The 16,981-nt window shown below is 43.1% G+C and overlaps 1 protein-coding gene across 1 annotated transcript in view; it reads right to left on the bottom strand.

The window, feature by feature from the left end:
- Positions 1-4,928: 4,928 nt before the first annotated feature.
- ube2o (ubiquitin-conjugating enzyme E2O) overlaps positions 4,929-16,981 on the bottom strand; it is a 30,553-nt gene continuing 18,500 nt past the window's right edge. The window contains exons 10-23 of the mRNA XM_070923362.1: positions 16,546-16,711; positions 14,590-14,745; positions 13,815-13,969; positions 13,409-13,521; positions 11,461-11,589; positions 10,687-10,776; positions 10,272-10,596; positions 9,076-9,440; positions 8,753-8,933; positions 8,042-8,178; positions 6,969-7,172; positions 6,578-6,635; positions 5,343-6,165; positions 4,929-4,956 (exon numbers count right to left, since the gene is read on the bottom strand). Of these exons, the coding sequence (XP_070779463.1) occupies positions 4,929-4,956; positions 5,343-6,165; positions 6,578-6,635; positions 6,969-7,172; positions 8,042-8,178; positions 8,753-8,933; positions 9,076-9,440; positions 10,272-10,596; positions 10,687-10,776; positions 11,461-11,589; positions 13,409-13,521; positions 13,815-13,969; positions 14,590-14,745; positions 16,546-16,711 (2,930 nt within the window). The remainder of the gene's footprint in view (positions 4,957-5,342; positions 6,166-6,577; positions 6,636-6,968; positions 7,173-8,041; positions 8,179-8,752; positions 8,934-9,075; positions 9,441-10,271; positions 10,597-10,686; positions 10,777-11,460; positions 11,590-13,408; positions 13,522-13,814; positions 13,970-14,589; positions 14,746-16,545; positions 16,712-16,981) is intronic.

Here is a 16,981-nt window from a genome sequence, read left to right as displayed (position 1 = left end):
AACCTGCATCTCAACATTTAAACTAGTAGAAACTGTTAATGCTGACGCTGTGGAGCCACCGCGTCATCACTTACTACTCTGGAGGTCATTTCTTTTCATTAAGGAGAAGAAATTGGAGCGACAGCCTTCAGCCTGATTCCAATTTCTCTCTGCAGCTCAGTGTGATTGAAAATCCAGATGAGTTCAATAAAAAGTTTGAGGCGATGAAGGACCTGGTATACGTTCTTCAGTCAGCAGCCTGAAGACAGATGAAACAAACTGACGTCGTCTGACTGTTGATTTGCTGTTTGTGTCTCTACCTGCTGCTTCTCAACCATGGTTTGTCTTGTGTGTTTAAATGTTTATGGTGAGGGGTGAATAGTCGTTTTTATTTTTTCTGGCACACTGAAGATTGAATGATTGGTTCTTTACTGACAGAGAGATCTATTTTTCCATTAGACAAATGTCTGTAATTTTTCTATTATCAAATCAAACATTCTGCTGGAGTGTTTTTGATCAAAAAATAAAATAAATGATGATAAACAACCTGTCTGATTTTGTATATGAAGCTGCAGCTGCTTCTGGGACACTAAGGTGAAGTATTTCTTTGCTGTTGCTGGCTTGAAACAGTGGAGCAGAATTTAAGACTTGATGCAGGTACAATGGGGGGGGGGGGGATTCTCCTCCATCATGCCTCAAGGCTACTCAAAAATATTTTCATCACATTTTCAAGTCCAGAAATTAACAAAACAGGAGTCAAAAAAGGTACAGAAAGGTATTTTTTGGAGTAAAACTCTTATGTTTAGGTCTGGTGCAAGACAACAGATTCAATGGACTGAGAAAAGGCAATAACCCTTTTGAAGCTTTAGTCCAGAATACAGTTTTTCTTTCATTGAGTCTGTTACCCTGTGTTATCCTGCACCTGGCTTAAATAGAAGAGATGATATGAATTACCTTTATGAATAAACATATCAAGCATAATCAGGTCCTGCTTACTAACTTTACTGTGGGGTTACTATAGCGTACTATATGCACTGTTCAGACTGATGTCAGAAAAACAGATCAGATCAGACTCTTTATTATAAGACTGCAGGGCACACGTCTGATTGAGCTCTCTGCCTTCTCAACAAGTAATGTTAAATGACAATCACCAGGGGCCTGTGACATCCATAGGCATAATATCAGACATTTAAGCTCCATCTTTAAACTAAATTACTGATAACCATGACAACAGCCACACTCTAAAGTTAAAAGATAAAGCTGGCGTTACTCTGTATTTTTCTTATTGTTAACAAATCCCATGAAAAGACCAAAACCAACAATGTGTTAGTTCCTTCAACCTTGCCTGTGACATTTAGCCTCACGTCTGTTGGTTCCTACTGAAGATGTAAATCTTTAACAGCAGGTCACAAATATTTAGATTCATTTTTTTTAAAAAGACTCAGTCATTTCCTAAAACAGCTGGGCTGCAGTTTTTGGCAGATGTTACTCAAACAGGAGTAAATGGTGCATTTGCTGGGGACTATCTCCAGCTGTGGATGAATACACATTTGGTGCGCTAATGAGTATTTACACCTGCAGGACAGTGTGTGTGAGATTGACTCAAAATAAACTAGTGTGTGTGTTCATGGCAATGAAGGAACATGTCAGCAACAGTTTAGCGTACCGACGTGTTTTTAATAGATCTCTGTGGCACAGATCAATTTACTACTCCATATTCTAAACTACTTGTTAATAAATTAATTGTTGTTTTCACGTGATTTGTTAATATTAATAAAAATAAAGAATAATACCAGGCTTATCCTTCAACATCATCCTGAGGAAAAGCTGCAGTCGATACAACCGCTTGAAATAAATAAAAGCCACAATATTACTCTGGTACTGCTTGCAAAGTTTAATACATCACTATACAGTCGTCTTAACGCAACAAAAGTAAACCATTAAGAAATGAGAGATGAAATCTGAAGTACAATACACACTCAGCATTTTGTACATATATGCCCCAAGCACCCACGTGACGTATTAGAACTCAAGTTTGTGTTAAATATATATACTGTATGTATTTATATATTTCAATATAGTCATGACATCTGTACAGAGGGAATCAGGCTACAAATCATAACTTTATTATTTTTTTTTAATATATCAATAACAGGCCACTGTGGAAATGTAGACATCGTACAGTCAAGTCTTGTGTGTAGCCCATTTAAAAAGGCTTAAAGCAACATGTTACATGCTTTGGCTGTAAAACAAACATCTCGCAGTAATAATAATAATAATAATAATAATAATAATAATAATGGTTTAAATCTGAATAATATACACACATACACAGAAAGTTGTACACAGCATCAAGTGCCTGATATCCTGCCAGATTTTTGCGCGATAGCTTCACATTGTCTGTTTCTGCGACTGTTGACAAATGAGAAGGACATATGAGAAAGGCGGAGCGATAATGTCACCCCTCAACTCTCTGAAGCTTGTGTGTCAAGTGTGTGACCTTTCCAAAACTCTGTACCCATGGCCCATTAACTGTTTACGTCCTCATAACACACTCCTCCAAGAATTGTGAAGGTGACATTTTACAAACAGCAGCATCATGTGGAGGAAAAGACGAAGAAGCTAAATGCTACGGCTACAGCAGCCAGTGAAGAAGACAACACATCTTCCTCTGTAGCATTAAAAGGCAGCGAAACAATGAAGGTGAAGTAAAATCCAGGAAGAGGACAAAATGTCATGGATGCCTGATTGCCACATCTGGTACAATAATGCCAGTTTTAAAGAGTCGTGGGAGGAAAAAAATGGAAGACAAAGCAAAACAAAATACCCTCATTCAGGACCTCTATTTTAAGTCTTTTTTTAAAAAAACGCAGCAACTCTTGGCTCATGGTTTTTATCCTCTCTCGTCACTCACAGTTTCATAATGGCACCGTGTGCTCTCTCATTCATAAAAACTCTTCAGCATCACCGTTCTTCAAGTTCAAGTAAAACACCAGACAGCCAACGCTCGCTTGTTTATTTCACAGGTTATAGCAAGCACAAGGGGGGGTTTGTCTGACCTGTATTAGAATTATGATAATCGTTGTTGTTGTTGTTATTATTATTATTGTTATTATTATTACAATGAGAATTATAGAAGATCATCTTGAAAGAAAGAAAGGAGCAGTATGTTAGAGGTGGGATGCAGTTATTTAAAAAAAGATGTAAACAAAGGCTGCTCTGATTTCCCCAGGAAGCACGATTGGACCCAAAGGTGAGTTTCACTTTCTTTCACAGTTAATTACAGCTCAGTCTGTTTCGTGGTAACCTGATAAATAAAACCAGATTATCTCAGACATATCAGCTAAAGTTTCGCCTGCATGCTGCAATCTGTGTCGTTTTCTCTCGTCAGCGGGGTCAGCAGTCACTTTCGTGGGATAAGATGCTCGAGTCGGGGAAAATAACAGAAAATAATAAACAATCGAGCAAAATAATTAGAATATCAACAAACCTTCAGCATCACACTTAATGTAGTTTGTATTCTGATGTTATTAAACTCTGCACGTGGAATTTGGAGAGGAAAAATCAGAATACAGCGAGATGGCCGCAGTGAGAGACTCATGTTTAAGAACTGATAAAGTGGGAAACTGATCAGAGATCTGCACTATTAAAGAGGAAAAAACACTGGAACGGGGTTTTTAGTGGTTTTTAGTGTGTCTGGGTCTGTGCAGGTTAATGTCTCAAGCATGACACAAGCAGCTCTGTACACAATGGTCTGAGATCATTAAGAACAATTCAAGTAAGGCAACATGTTGACATGAGATGACGGAATGGATGCTGTATGGTTTTCTTTTTTCTTCTATCTATTATTTAAATTGTGTCATTTGCAGTGATGTGGGTTCACCTCCATCAGGGAAAAAGTGGAGCACTGTGGGTAAAGCTCCACTCTGAAACCTACAGTTCAGCCTCCGTGAGTAAAACAACCTCAAATGCATCAACACACCAAAAGCACAAGTCTCATTTCGGTGATCGGAAAACTTCTAAAGTCTAAATTCTACAGAAAGTGAATGGAAATTTTGTATGTAGAGGCGGGCAGCTGTGTTAAGCTGCGACTAGAACAGCTTCACATACAGCCACCTGACTCGTCGTCGTCGTCCTGTGCCTGGCTGGCTTCTCTACACACCAAACAGCTACAGCAGTCTGACCACCAGAGGTGATTCGTATGTAAACTTTGTCACTCTGCGTTTGCTGCGTGGTTCAGTGCGAGTGATTGGCGAAGGTTAATACCAGCAAGTGTAGTGGAAGAAGTGGTGAAGCTGACATGGTTGGCAGTTTTACTGACATTCAGTACGTTCTACTTGAATATTTGTGTGTTTGTCGGCAGAGAGAATTTGGCAGAAAGCGTACAACTGGTGATTTCTATTTAAAAAGAATCCTCCTTGTCTGTGTATTTATACGGTGTCACCTCTCCCAGACCAGATTGTCCATTCGTTTGTTGTAGTGCAGGATGGTACAGCGATAATATCAGTAGTGCTACAGATAGCCGCAGATGACCCAACAGCCAGGAGAGCTGGGCCTTGCAGTTTTTTCCAGCCATCTTTGACGTCATCCAAAATGCAGAGACGATCGCGAGTCTGCTTTGCATTTTTCAGGCTGATTGAGACGGCAGAGTGGTTATCCAGCAAATCCCCCACACATATGGTGGATGCTGCTGGAGGCTGGGTGGATGAGGAGGGTGGAAGAGGGTTCATGGCACAGATTTTTCAACTCACTCAGTCCTTTTCGCATCCACACCACCTCCACTGAAAGTCAAAGTCCTGCTGAGGCCAGAGGAGAAACTTTGACTGCCTCCAGTTAAAAACTCCATGTGTTTACCTGCGTCCATGAACAGATGAGGGTTCCCATGTGACAAGGGGGGGGGGGGGGCTCCCACAGGTTTGTGTAACAGGGCATGTGAGGTCCACCCCTCTTTATTCATCACACTCATCTGCAGAGACACTGAGGGAGAACAAGACATTATGAAGTGGCATCCAAACCAGAACCTGCTCACTCTCCTCATGAAAAGGTGCTGTTCTCCTGCAGTCGCGGTTTGATCGAGAGGGATTATAGAAAGAAAAAAAAAAAGGCAGAACAATGAGGAGTTTGGGGCAGCAGGAGCAATACAGACTAAGAAATGGAGGTAAAGGACAAAAATGTGGGCAGTGCTGGGGGCACAGTGCAGCTCTGGACAGGGGTACAGAAGATTGAAGACTGTTGCCCCCCCACAGACAACAAGTAATGGATCATCCTGAACAGCTGGAAGCAGATGAAAAGGTAGAAGAGAAGGAGGAAAAGAGCAGGGAGCAGTGCAGAGGTGTGTTGGGGAACGGTGAGGAGGCACTTACTTGTCCTCTGTGTGCTCAGTGATGCCAGCAGCGGCCAGCGCAGCTCGGTACTGCAGCAGCACACCTCGAACGCTCTTCACAAACCCCTTAGAGAGCGGGAAGAGCGGAAAGCCGATGTCCGGGTAGCCGCTGCCCTCTGGGAGGAAACTCCGGTAGCTCTTTCTCCGTTTCTTTGGTCGCACCACCTGCTGGCTTCCCGTGGAGCCCGCCCCTCCTCCGCTAACTGTGGCTGAACCTGATTCTGACGCCCCGCTGCGCACCACAGAGCCAGGGACTGTGGAGCCACCCAGAGAGGCGTTCCCCTTGGTGCTGTCACAGTCTGAGTTCTGGCTCAGCTCCTGCTGAGAGGCCGCTGTAGTGGAGGGACTCAGCCCTGAATCCTCCAGCTCCTCCTCCATAATACTGGTAACTCCTGCTCCCGTGACCCCCTCCTCCCCAGGCTTACTGGGGCTGCTGTGGGCCACCGCCACGGGCCCCGATCCCAGGGGCAGCTGCTCGTCCAGAGGCTCCACAGATGAGGGTCGGTCTTTTGAGTGCTGGGCCCTGGACGACATGTGCGCCGCCTGACCCCTCTCAGCAGCGTCGTTCAGCTCGAGCCACACATCCAGACGATGGACGAGCCGCCAGCCGTTAGAAACAAAGTGCTCCTGGATCTCCTGCTTGAAGACCTCCACAGGATTCTGGAGGAGCTGCGTCATAGACTGGACCATCTTGATGAGGGCCATCTCGTTATAGCAGCGGCTGTTCTCGTATCCTTCCTGTAGGCCTCGGTCACTGTCGAAGCCAGCCTCGTTATAGTAAGGCTCATTGACGAGGATAAGGCCTGCAGAAAGATACACATGCATGTTGTTCATGTTCACTTCATACATCAAACATTTCAAAGCAGAGTTCCTGAATGTCAGTAATTGAAGTGCATCATTTTTAACTTGTATTTCACTGTGTGGTGGAGGACATTTTAACCAAATATGCACTTCAGTGAATGCCGTATTGTACAGTTAGAGACACATTTTACAAGCGTTAACTCTGAGCCAGCGAGATTCCTGATTTGGAATTAAAATCTGGACCGAGTTTGTCCGGCAGGCCGACAGCAGATGTGTTTTAAGCAAGTGGTGTAATGTCTGTGTGTGAGGCAGACACATTTAGCTGAACCCTTCTGAGCAAATGAACACGTGAATAAAACATTTTCGTACTGCCGAGAAGAGAAGGTGTGTGTGTGTGTGTGTGAGCGCACTAACCTTGTATGGAGATGAGGACTTGCAGCAGACTGGACTTGCTGGTCCATCTCTCAGTGCCCTGTGGATCACATCACAAACTATAATAAATTCTTTGAGAAAAGCAGAGAGAAACCAGAGTTCCTCTAATTTGACAAATGATATACACCACCCGTTTGCTCCATCCTGTTTGCCTCATGTTTGAGAGTCCACTGCTGACATGTTAATGAACTGAACATGTTACAGCAGCAGCAGATGATGTGTGAGGCTTCCCAGAAACACACTCAAGGGGTATGACATAAACACAATGTTGGTTTAATGAAAATAATGACGTCCACACCGAGTATTGTAAAACTGCAGGTCGTTATTGTATCTCTAAACTTCATCATCATCATATCATGATGTCAGCGCTCACCTTGCCAATCCAGGTGCCCAGCAGACTGACGCAGACCTTGCCGTTGTCGTACAGGTTGGGGTTGAGGCGGCCGCTGCACTGCGACAGGTAGCGAAACAGAGGCGGCACAGCTGGATAGATGTTGGGCAGCTGGATGTCAAACAGGAACAGACCGTCCTCGTAGGGCGTACGAGTCGGCCCTTTGATCAGGGCTGAGAACAGGTCCTGTGTCGAGGAACGCAAAGAACTTAATGACACATTTTATAAGGTATGCAGTCAGCGTAATGTGAAGGAGGCTGTTTGATGTGTAGCACAATATGTGAGGTTACTGTCAGAGAATATGATCAGGTAAGAGAATAAAGCCGTACATCGTAGCTCAAATAAAATAATGAGATGAGGACAGGCAGCTTCTACCCTAAACCTCCATCTGAAGGTTGTTGCTAATGCGTTTTTAAATATCAATACTCCCATAAACCCCTGCTGCTTTCTTAAAAAGAGAGGATCCTACTACAGTACTTCTCTTTGGTCCTCCTGCCTGGTGCTGCTGTTGAAGAAAAAGACTCACACTTGATGACATAAAAATAAGAAATTAGAAAAAGGTCAACAAGATTTTGAGCTTGTGAAGTGATATTTAGGAATTATTTCTGTTGTAGTGCAGCACATTTATCTGCGGAAAACTCTGCATGAGAAATTCAAGTTTGTGCACACACACATTAGAGTAGCAAGTATATATTTTGGCCCTGCTTTTACAACCCAAAGCAGTTTGTAAATGTGTGTGCATGTGCATCGCTGTGCAGGTGTAACAGGTTTCTGCTTTCGAATCTGCACTCACATGTTCACAAAATCACTTCAGCAAATATTCTCAGCACATTTACAAACTAACATTTCACAGGTTTACAAAGGGTGACATACAACCACAGGCTGTACAATTATTTCTGGACATCATCTCACAAGCTCCAAATCTTACTGACCCTTATTTGAGACCACAATATTTGTCCTTCGTAACAGCAATCACGCAGTGAATTCTAACCAGACGGTCACAACACAAGTATGAATGTTATACTTTTAACTGACATTAATGACAGCAAACCCACCATGCGATCCTCAAATGTTTTGACCATGATGCCGTCTGGCAGCGATGTTGCTAGTAGAGCCATTTCCTTCCTCACTGTGCTGAAGAACTTTTTTGCCTCCGCTGGCTGAAACTCCATTTTCTTAAATGAGTGTGTGTCTAAAAAAAAAAGGAGAGAGAGAGGACGGACACATGGTGAGTATGATTATTAGAATGGCAGTAATGAAGAAATGTTCTGTTTGTTGTCTGACTGTTCAAGAAAACTATCTATGCAATATAAGACGTGCTGACAGACATGCTTAAGCCATAAAGCATCAGTTTAAAAGCAGAAAAGTTGTCCCCAATGAGATTTGAAACTCCAATGGCTCACTTTAGTGCCACATCATTTACACTTGATTCTCACTGTAATCACATCAGCTTCAGTTAGAGGAATGTGCTGAAGCTTTAGTATAAGTATATCAGCTCATATCTGCTCGTGCAACACAACACAGATGTGTTGGAGGTCTGTGTGGCTCAGATGACTGATCTCATTTGGTTGATTGTGTTTTCATTGGGCCAATCGAAGTTGAGAATAGAGACTGCCAAAGACAGTCAGGAAGGTGAAAATGAAACCAAATGAGACTAAGGGAAGGTTCGAAGAAGGAGAAATAGACGGACAGAGGAAGAGAGAGAAAGAGGAAGAGAAGGGAAGAAGGAAGAAGGGAGTTATACACTCTGCAGCCCCATTTCTCACCTGGTGCCCACTCCAGCACAGAGAACACTTCTCCCTTGGCACTGGTGAAGGTGACGCCAGGCTTGCCTCCACTCTGTTGGCACAGTACTGGTGTGTCACTGAGAAACTCACTGGGCCATTCTTGTCCACCCACCGGTGTCTGAGGCTCCTGCTGGGGCTTTTCCTCTCCAGCTCTCTCTGCCTGAACAGTAACAGACCAGCAGGTGAGACACAATCTAATGACAGAAAATGCCACTTATTTACTACTTATCTATTTTGGATTGAACTGGCAAATTTGCGCACACGATAGATCAACTGGCGTTGTCGATTCATTTAACACATACCTCTGTCCCTGCTCCTGCGCTCCCTCCTGCCTCCACCACGGCCTCCATCTTCTCCTCCTCCACGATGGCCACGTTGTCCAGCGTCTTCCTCAGGTTCTCCTGCAGCTTCTTGATGTCGTCCAGGAAGCGTTTCTCCTTGGTCGGTTTCTCAGGGGCTGTGGGCATCACCGAAGCCGCTACGTGAGTTGTGGAAGCGGGTTCGGCAGAGGTCGGGGAGGTTGGAGAACCGCCGGTCCAGAGCTGCTCCACGGTCATGTTTTTAAGGCTCTCCAGGATCTTCAAGGCCTCTTTCAACTCCCTGAAGCCCCGAGAAGCACCATCTTTACAGGGCTTCTCTGCTCCGTTGACTGCCCCTGGAGTGGTTCCTATGCAGGCAGAATTTATATAACAATTTAGTGAAGTATAATCAGGGACAGCGTCAAACAGGACACAGGTAGAACAGACTGAACAAAATACTAAAGGTAGCTATTGTCACCAAATCCCATGAAAAGACCAAAATCAACAACGCCATGGTTCATCTCCCAGTACTTTCCGACCTTCCTGCCTCAAGATCCTAAATTCCTACAGAAGAAGTAAAACCTGTAAAAAAAAAAAAGGTCATAAATATATATCTTAATTATCAAAAAAAGGTCCTGCTGGACTCGTTTTTAGCAAACAATACTCAAAAAGGAGAAAATAGTGCATATTTTGGGGACTATTTTTAGCTGCGGATTAATACACATTTGGTGCTCTGATGAGAATTTACAGCAGCAGGACGGGGTATGTGGGATTGACTCAAAATACATCACAACACCCATGTTCATTGTAATGAAGAAACTTGTCACCCAGAGCAACAGTGTGACTCATTAATGTGTGTTTTCATTGTTGTTTGACAACAATGGAGCTCTGTGGCACAGAGGAAGAGGCTATATCAGGCTTTGGATACACAGGCTGTACTTCTTAGTAAGATCAATGCATTGTGATTTGTTGAGAACGACCTGTTATAGCAGTTAAAGACAAACAAGTACACGCACAGCCGAATATATGACTCCAACAGTTGAATCACTTAATTGCAATACAGAATCAGTTCCAGCCAGAGCTCTCAGGTCATTTCTTAACACTCAACAAAAGGAGAATGATTTATGTTTTGAACTGTTCGTTGACACTATTCCCTTGAAACAAACAATAATATCAATGTAACAAAATAGGCTCCCCACCTCCTCCAGAAGCAGGACTAGCCACAGCCACTGACGCCTCTCCCTCCTCTCCAGGTACCCCTTTAGTGGGGCTGGTGACCCCGGCTTTGCTGCCCTCTTGAGGGGGGATGATGAACGTCGTGGAGCCTGTGGGGGTGGGGGTGGGGGTCGCTGTGTCGGTGACATCTGCATTGTTCACGTGGCTGTCGTCCTCAGTGGTGAGGCCGTTATCCGTCTCCCAGCTGTCGCTCTCGTCCTCCCACTCCTCAGTGGACAGGACGCTGCTCGTCTCCTCCACCGAGTCGTAGTCGGTCTCCTCGATCTCAGACTCCACGTTGTAGAGGTGCTGTGTGTGTGTGATTATCAGGAGACTGTTGGCAACAGACGTCTCACTTCTAATGTGAAAAATGACAATTCATCAGGGTTAAACACTTACCTGTGGCAGGACGATGGTCATGGAGTTATCTGCCCACACCACCTCCACTTTGCTGCTCACATCCACCCTGGACACCTGGCCAACTGACGTCTGAGGGAAGGAGGATGTAGAGATACAACATTATCAACAACCAACATGTAGTACAATATGAAAACAAGACTATGAGGACATTGTGTGTTAAATCCCTTAAGGCACATTTGTATATAAATAAAACTGACTAAAAAGAACAAAGTTTCACTCGCAGACACTACGTACAGCAGTGTTTATAACTTTATATACTGATGCACTTGATTTTCTTAAATACTTGCAAGGAGAAAAACATGTAACAACTTCCCTAAAGGTTGCTCTAAAAGGCCATGAGGTCATTAAAATGAGAACAGTGTATCTCCTTTGGGAGCATAAATGTGCATTAGCAGTTGGATTATGAAATAATTTGTAGATAAAGTGGACATTTTGCCTTCAGGGTGGTGCAGAAGAAAAGCTCATCGAGTGTCCTAAACAGAAGGGTTTTTCTTTTGGGTAGCATGAATGTGTTCGCAGTGCGTTTTGGTAATCTAACCATTTGCAGAGCACCTAGCTAAAACTAATGCAGTCTAATACAACAGTCCTGCAGTAAATGCTACCTTCATGAAAGTTATAAAATTCAGTTTTTGTAAAAGTGAAAAGTGTTTCTGTTGTTTTGTCCACCCCATCTAGGACAGTGACGGTTGAATAAATAAAGGAACACCTTCAGTGCAATGTAGAAGAAACAACATTTCTTAAAATTGTTCTCACCTCATTTTCGCAGTCGTTCTGTCCATTCTCCGAGTTCCATATTCTGATGACGATGTCGGTGGTGCGGAAGTGGAAATCTGGGTGATCTGCGATGTCGTACACGCTGACATCCTCCTCCATGCCGATAACCTGGATGAGAGCAAAGAAGAATATCAGGCCTGTTTCATTTCTACTGGGAACCTGAAGAGCCACATACAGTGGGGCAAAAAAGTATTTAGTCAGCCACCAATTGAGCAAGTTCTCCCACTTAAAAAGATGAGAGAGGCCTGTAATTTTCATCATAGGTACACTTCAACTATGAGAGACAGAATGGGGGGAAAGAATCTAGGAAATCACATTGTAGGATTTTTAATGAATTAATTGGTAAATTCCTCGGTAAAATAAGTATTTGGTCACCTACAAACAAGCAAGATTTCTGGCTCTCACAGACCTGTAACTTCTTCTTTAAGAGGCTCCTCTGTCCTCCACTCGTTACCTGTATTAATGGCACCTGTTTGAACTCTTTACCAGTATAAAAGACACCTGTCCACAACCTCAAACAGTCAGACTCCAAACTCCACTATGGCCAAGACCAAAGAGCTGTCAAAGGACACCAGAAACAAAATTGTAGACCTGCACCAGGCTGGGAAGACTGAATCTGCAATAGGTAAGCAGCTTGGTGTGAAGAAATCAACTATGGGAGCAATTATTAGAAAATGGAAGACATACAAGACCACTGATAATCTCCCTCGATCTGGGGCTCCACGCAAGATCTCACCCCGTGGGGTCAAAATGATCACGAGAACGGTGAGCAAAAATCCCAGAACCACACGGGGGGACCTAGTGAATGACCTGCAGAGAGCTGGGACCAAAGTAACAAAGGCTACCATCAGTAACACACTACGCCGCCAGGGACTCAAATCCTGCAGTGCCAGACGTGTCCCCCTGCTTAAGCCAGTACATGTCCAGGCCCGTCTGAAGTTTGCTAGAGAGCATTTGGATGATCCAGAAGAGGATTGGGAGAATGTCATATGGTCAGATGAAACCAAAATAGAACTTTTTGGTAAAAACTCAACTTGTCGTGTTTGGAGGAGAAAGAATGCTGAGTTGCATCCAAAGAACACCATACCTACTGTGAAGCATGGGGGTGGAAACATCACGCTTTGGGGCTGTTTTTCTGCAAAGGGACCAGGACAACTGATCCGTGTAAAGGAAAGAATGAATGGGGCCATGTATCGTGAGATTTTGAGTGAAAACCTCCTTCCATCAGCAAGGGCATTGAAGATGAAACGTGGCTGGGTTTTTCAGCATGACAATGATCCCAAACACACCGCCCGGGCAACGAAGGAGTGGCTTCGTAAGAAGCATTTCAAGGTCCTGGAGTGGCCTAGCCAGTCTCCAGATCTCAACCCCATAGAAAATCTTTGGAGGGAGTTGAAAGTACCTGTGTGGCCCAGCGACAGCCCCAAAACATCACTGCTCTAGAGGGGATCTGCATGGAGGAATGGGCCAAAATACCAGCAACAGTGTGTGAAAACCTTTTGAAGACTTACAGAAAACGTTTGACCTCTGTCATTGCCAACAAAGGGTATATAACAAAGTATTGAGATGAACTTTTGTTATTGACCAAATACTTATTTTCCACCATAATTTGCAAATAAATTCTTTAAAAATCAGACAATGTGATTTTCTGGATTTCTTTTTCTCATTTTGTCTCTCATAGTTGAAGTATACCTATGATGAAAATTGGAGACCTCTCATCTTTTAAGTGGGAGAACTTGCACAATTGGTGGCTGACTAAATACTTTTTTGCCCCACTGTACAATGGGCAGGTATCACAACATAAGACCTGCCGTGGTTACAGGACACAGCTTTCCCGACCTGCATTAAGGCCCCCCTCCTCCCTCTATAATGCCACCAGTTCTATTTTCCCTTTTTCAGACAGACATCAAACACGACTTTCACTGACCTCCACGTCCTCACTGGTGGAGTTGAGTTTGATCCACTTGACGACACATGTCCTGCCCTTGTGATCACCAGACTGGATCACACCGTACACTCCTGGGTCCTGGAGGGCTTGAGCTGAGAGAGCACGCATGCACGCACACACACACATACACACACACACACAAAGTACACAGCTTAGCATAACCTTAAAGTACATCCCTGTATTTGACATGCAAACGTGGCATAGTTTCAGTAAGTGACCTAGATACTGTAGGTACGAAGTGGCAGTGTGGCCTATATAAAAAAAATCCCATCACAGTCCACAGGGACAGAAATCTGACACGCTGCATCTTCACTAGTGTAAAAAAAGTGAAATGGAACAAAGTAAAATAAAACAACCAAATTCATCATTAAAAAATGTCCCTCACGTCGTTTGTCCACTACGAAGTCCCCGGGACAAAACTCGTGGCTGTCGAGGTGCTGGATGGGGATGAGGTCGTTTGATCGGATCCCCTTCTCCACCCGCCCGTCCTTCCACATGACATCAGCCGTGGTCTTTGTGGATACAACTTCCACTGCAACCCTACACACACACACACACACACACACACACACACACACACACAGAGAGAGAGATCAGCAGCATGCATTGATTTGTAAAATGTACCTAACATGAAACACAGAATCATAATAACTTAATAGTTGTCATAATCCCAGACTAGAGTGTGAAATCTGTTTTGTAAGCTGAGGATGAGTGTGACAGTTTGGTTGAGGAAATGACACCATCAGTAGTCTGACTGTGTGTGTGTGTGTGTGTGTGTGTGTGTGTGTGTGTGTGTGTGTGTGTGTGTGTGTGTGTGTGTGTGTGTGTGTGAGCTCCAGTGTCACTGTCAGACAGATCAAGACATGAGCCCTTTGACAAACAGAGAGGATGGAGGGATGCACAAACACAGTGTTGTCAGTTTTTCCAGGGTAAGCAGCTGTTGGTCGCTTTAACAGTTGGCAACAGATGATGTCATTGGTCTCATTTTCCCGATACAGGTGGGGGGGGGGGGGTGTCACCAGAACCATCAGTTTTATAGATTTTACAGAAGTAAAGAGCAGATAATGTAAATTTGATAGTAATGTGTTGCAGTAAACAGAGAGCGGAAGGGAATAAAAGACAAAATACTGCAGATCTATGTACTGGTGCCGTTAACCCACCGGTCTCCAGGCTTGAACTCGCGGGAAAACTTGGTCCTCTTCTTCTTATGCTTCCTCTTCAGGTTGCGGATGGAGAGCGGGATGCTCTTCTTCCGGTTGGTTCCCAGACCGCCGCTCTGAGAGGAGGCAGTGGAGCTGGCCGATGACGTCAGAGAGCTGCAACCAGGGTTACAGTCACAGGTTTATTATTCACAGGAAACATCTCATTTAAAAAAAAAAAAAAAAAAAAAAAAAGGTAAATACATAAATCACACAAACTGTACACACAGGCATACACAGGAGAGTTTCCCTCTCAAAGCTTGGTCCATCAAAAGTCAGAAAACAAAACAAAACTTCAACATTTCCCAGAGGAAGTGACATCTCGAAAATACTTGTTCTGTTTGAAAATTAAAAATTAAAAAAAAAAAACAAAACATAGAAGAGGAAGAAAACCTGCAGATATTCACATCTGATAAACTGAGACTAACCAGAGAATTTGTGGCAGTTTTGATGAAAAAATTACTTCAGCAATTATCAAAATTGTTTCTGTCAATCGGCCAATCAATGAATTGACTAATTGTTAAAGCTTTAATTTACAGAACAGCAAAAGAGAACTGGGCTTAATGTAGAAATATCTGAGGTTAATGCAAACATATTTTGGGACAATAGTCTGAATGAAGGAGGAACTGTAAAGTTTAATGAAATCCAGTGCAATGGTCTATAAAAGCTGTAAGTATACATTCATGAAGCTTTTTGTTGCAGCCGTGTTTGAGAGATGATGATTCAGCTCTGTGGTCACAACAGGCCACAACGGTAACTCTTAGAAAAGGAAGGCCGAGCATCAGCCTTTGGTTGCCAAACTGACAAAATGTATAATTGAGGGGATGCTGTTTTAGCCCATATTTCACAGATAAAAAAAAAGTGTAATTAAACATTAACCTCATTAAAGTGTGTGTGTGTTACCGTCTGTCTCATATCTCCCTTTCCCTCCATCACACACAAACACACTCCTGAAATGGATTTCAGTAAGAACAAGTGGCTCAGCTTCATTAATAATGCAGAACAAACTTAACCAGGCAAAATCAACAATGAGAAAACAATATTAGACTTCAACTGCACATCTGCAAACTAATCCGGCTGGGTTCATTACAACAGGCAGAATAATTAGCTATAACTACTGCACGTCTGGTGAGAGGACTTTTTTCTCTCATGTTAAACAATGCTGTTGTTATTATTTTGCCAAATGTAAAGAAGTTAATCAGTGCAACAACACACACTGAGGATGAGGGACACAACAGATGTGGTTGCCCTGGGCACCTGGGCAAATGGTCATATGGTGATATGAAGCTCTGCCATAGTAAGTGATTTACTGGACTGCATGATATTACTTAGAGCTGAAACAATGAGTCTATTGATCGATCAACAGAAAATGTATTGGCAACTATTTTGATAACAGATTTGTAGTTTCAGTCATTTTTTACATTCGCTTTTCCTCATATATTGTCATACATGTTAAACTGAATATCTTTGGGTTTTTCAACTAATGTTCAGATAAAAGAAGAAATTTAAATACATCACTTGGGCTATGGGAAATCATAATTAAATTATTATTATCATTTTGTGACATTTCACAGACACGACGATGAATCAAGAAAAGAAACAGAATGGTCAGATTAATTAATAACAGAAGTAATAGTTCTTTGCAGTCCTAATTGTGCTGTATAAACTGTTATGTTACTATGGACTCAAATATTACCAGGCTTGACTCTTGAACAGACACAGACTCTGTAAAATCTGAACATTTAGTCTTCACAGAGAACGTTTTTGTTGCAGTTTTTGCATCGTATCACATTATACTTTACAGAAGCTCATGTTGTTGTGTTCATACCCTGCAGGTGGACGAGTGGCCAACACTCCCACACTTCAACACATTCACATCGATGACATTTTAAAACAGATAACTAAATGCGAACAGACCTGGTATCGTCAGTGTCCTCGGCAGCCTCGTCGTCAGCGTCCTGCTCCCCGTGTTCAGCCGAGGAGTCGTTGGTGTTCTGGGTGTCCGGAGGGTTCTGGATGGGAACCACAGGCCCGTTGTTGTTGTTGGGATGAGACGAGTCCGTCTGCTCTGATTTGTGCTCGCCTGGTGAGAGATAAAGCAGAAGAGGACGCATTAGGATTTCAATTTAAGGTATGGATGATCTTTTAAAAGCAGGAGAAATGGTTTATGATTAAAATACAAAAATCATTCAGAAGTGAAAATGACATTATATATATATTATACTTCTTCATCAGTCTCTGTGGTGAATTTGTGAAAAAAGTACTTCAGGTTTATATTTTTCTATGACTTAACAGAGAGAGACACAGTCATCCTCTATTTCCCTGAATCATGCAGACAGATATATTTCTCTGC

The sequence above is a fragment of the Enoplosus armatus genome, chromosome 2 (assembly GCF_043641665.1).
Source record: "Enoplosus armatus isolate fEnoArm2 chromosome 2, fEnoArm2.hap1, whole genome shotgun sequence".
In the NCBI taxonomy this organism is placed as follows: domain Eukaryota; kingdom Metazoa; phylum Chordata; class Actinopteri; order Centrarchiformes; family Enoplosidae; genus Enoplosus; species Enoplosus armatus.
This window is presented reverse-complemented; position numbering and strand designations above follow the sequence as displayed.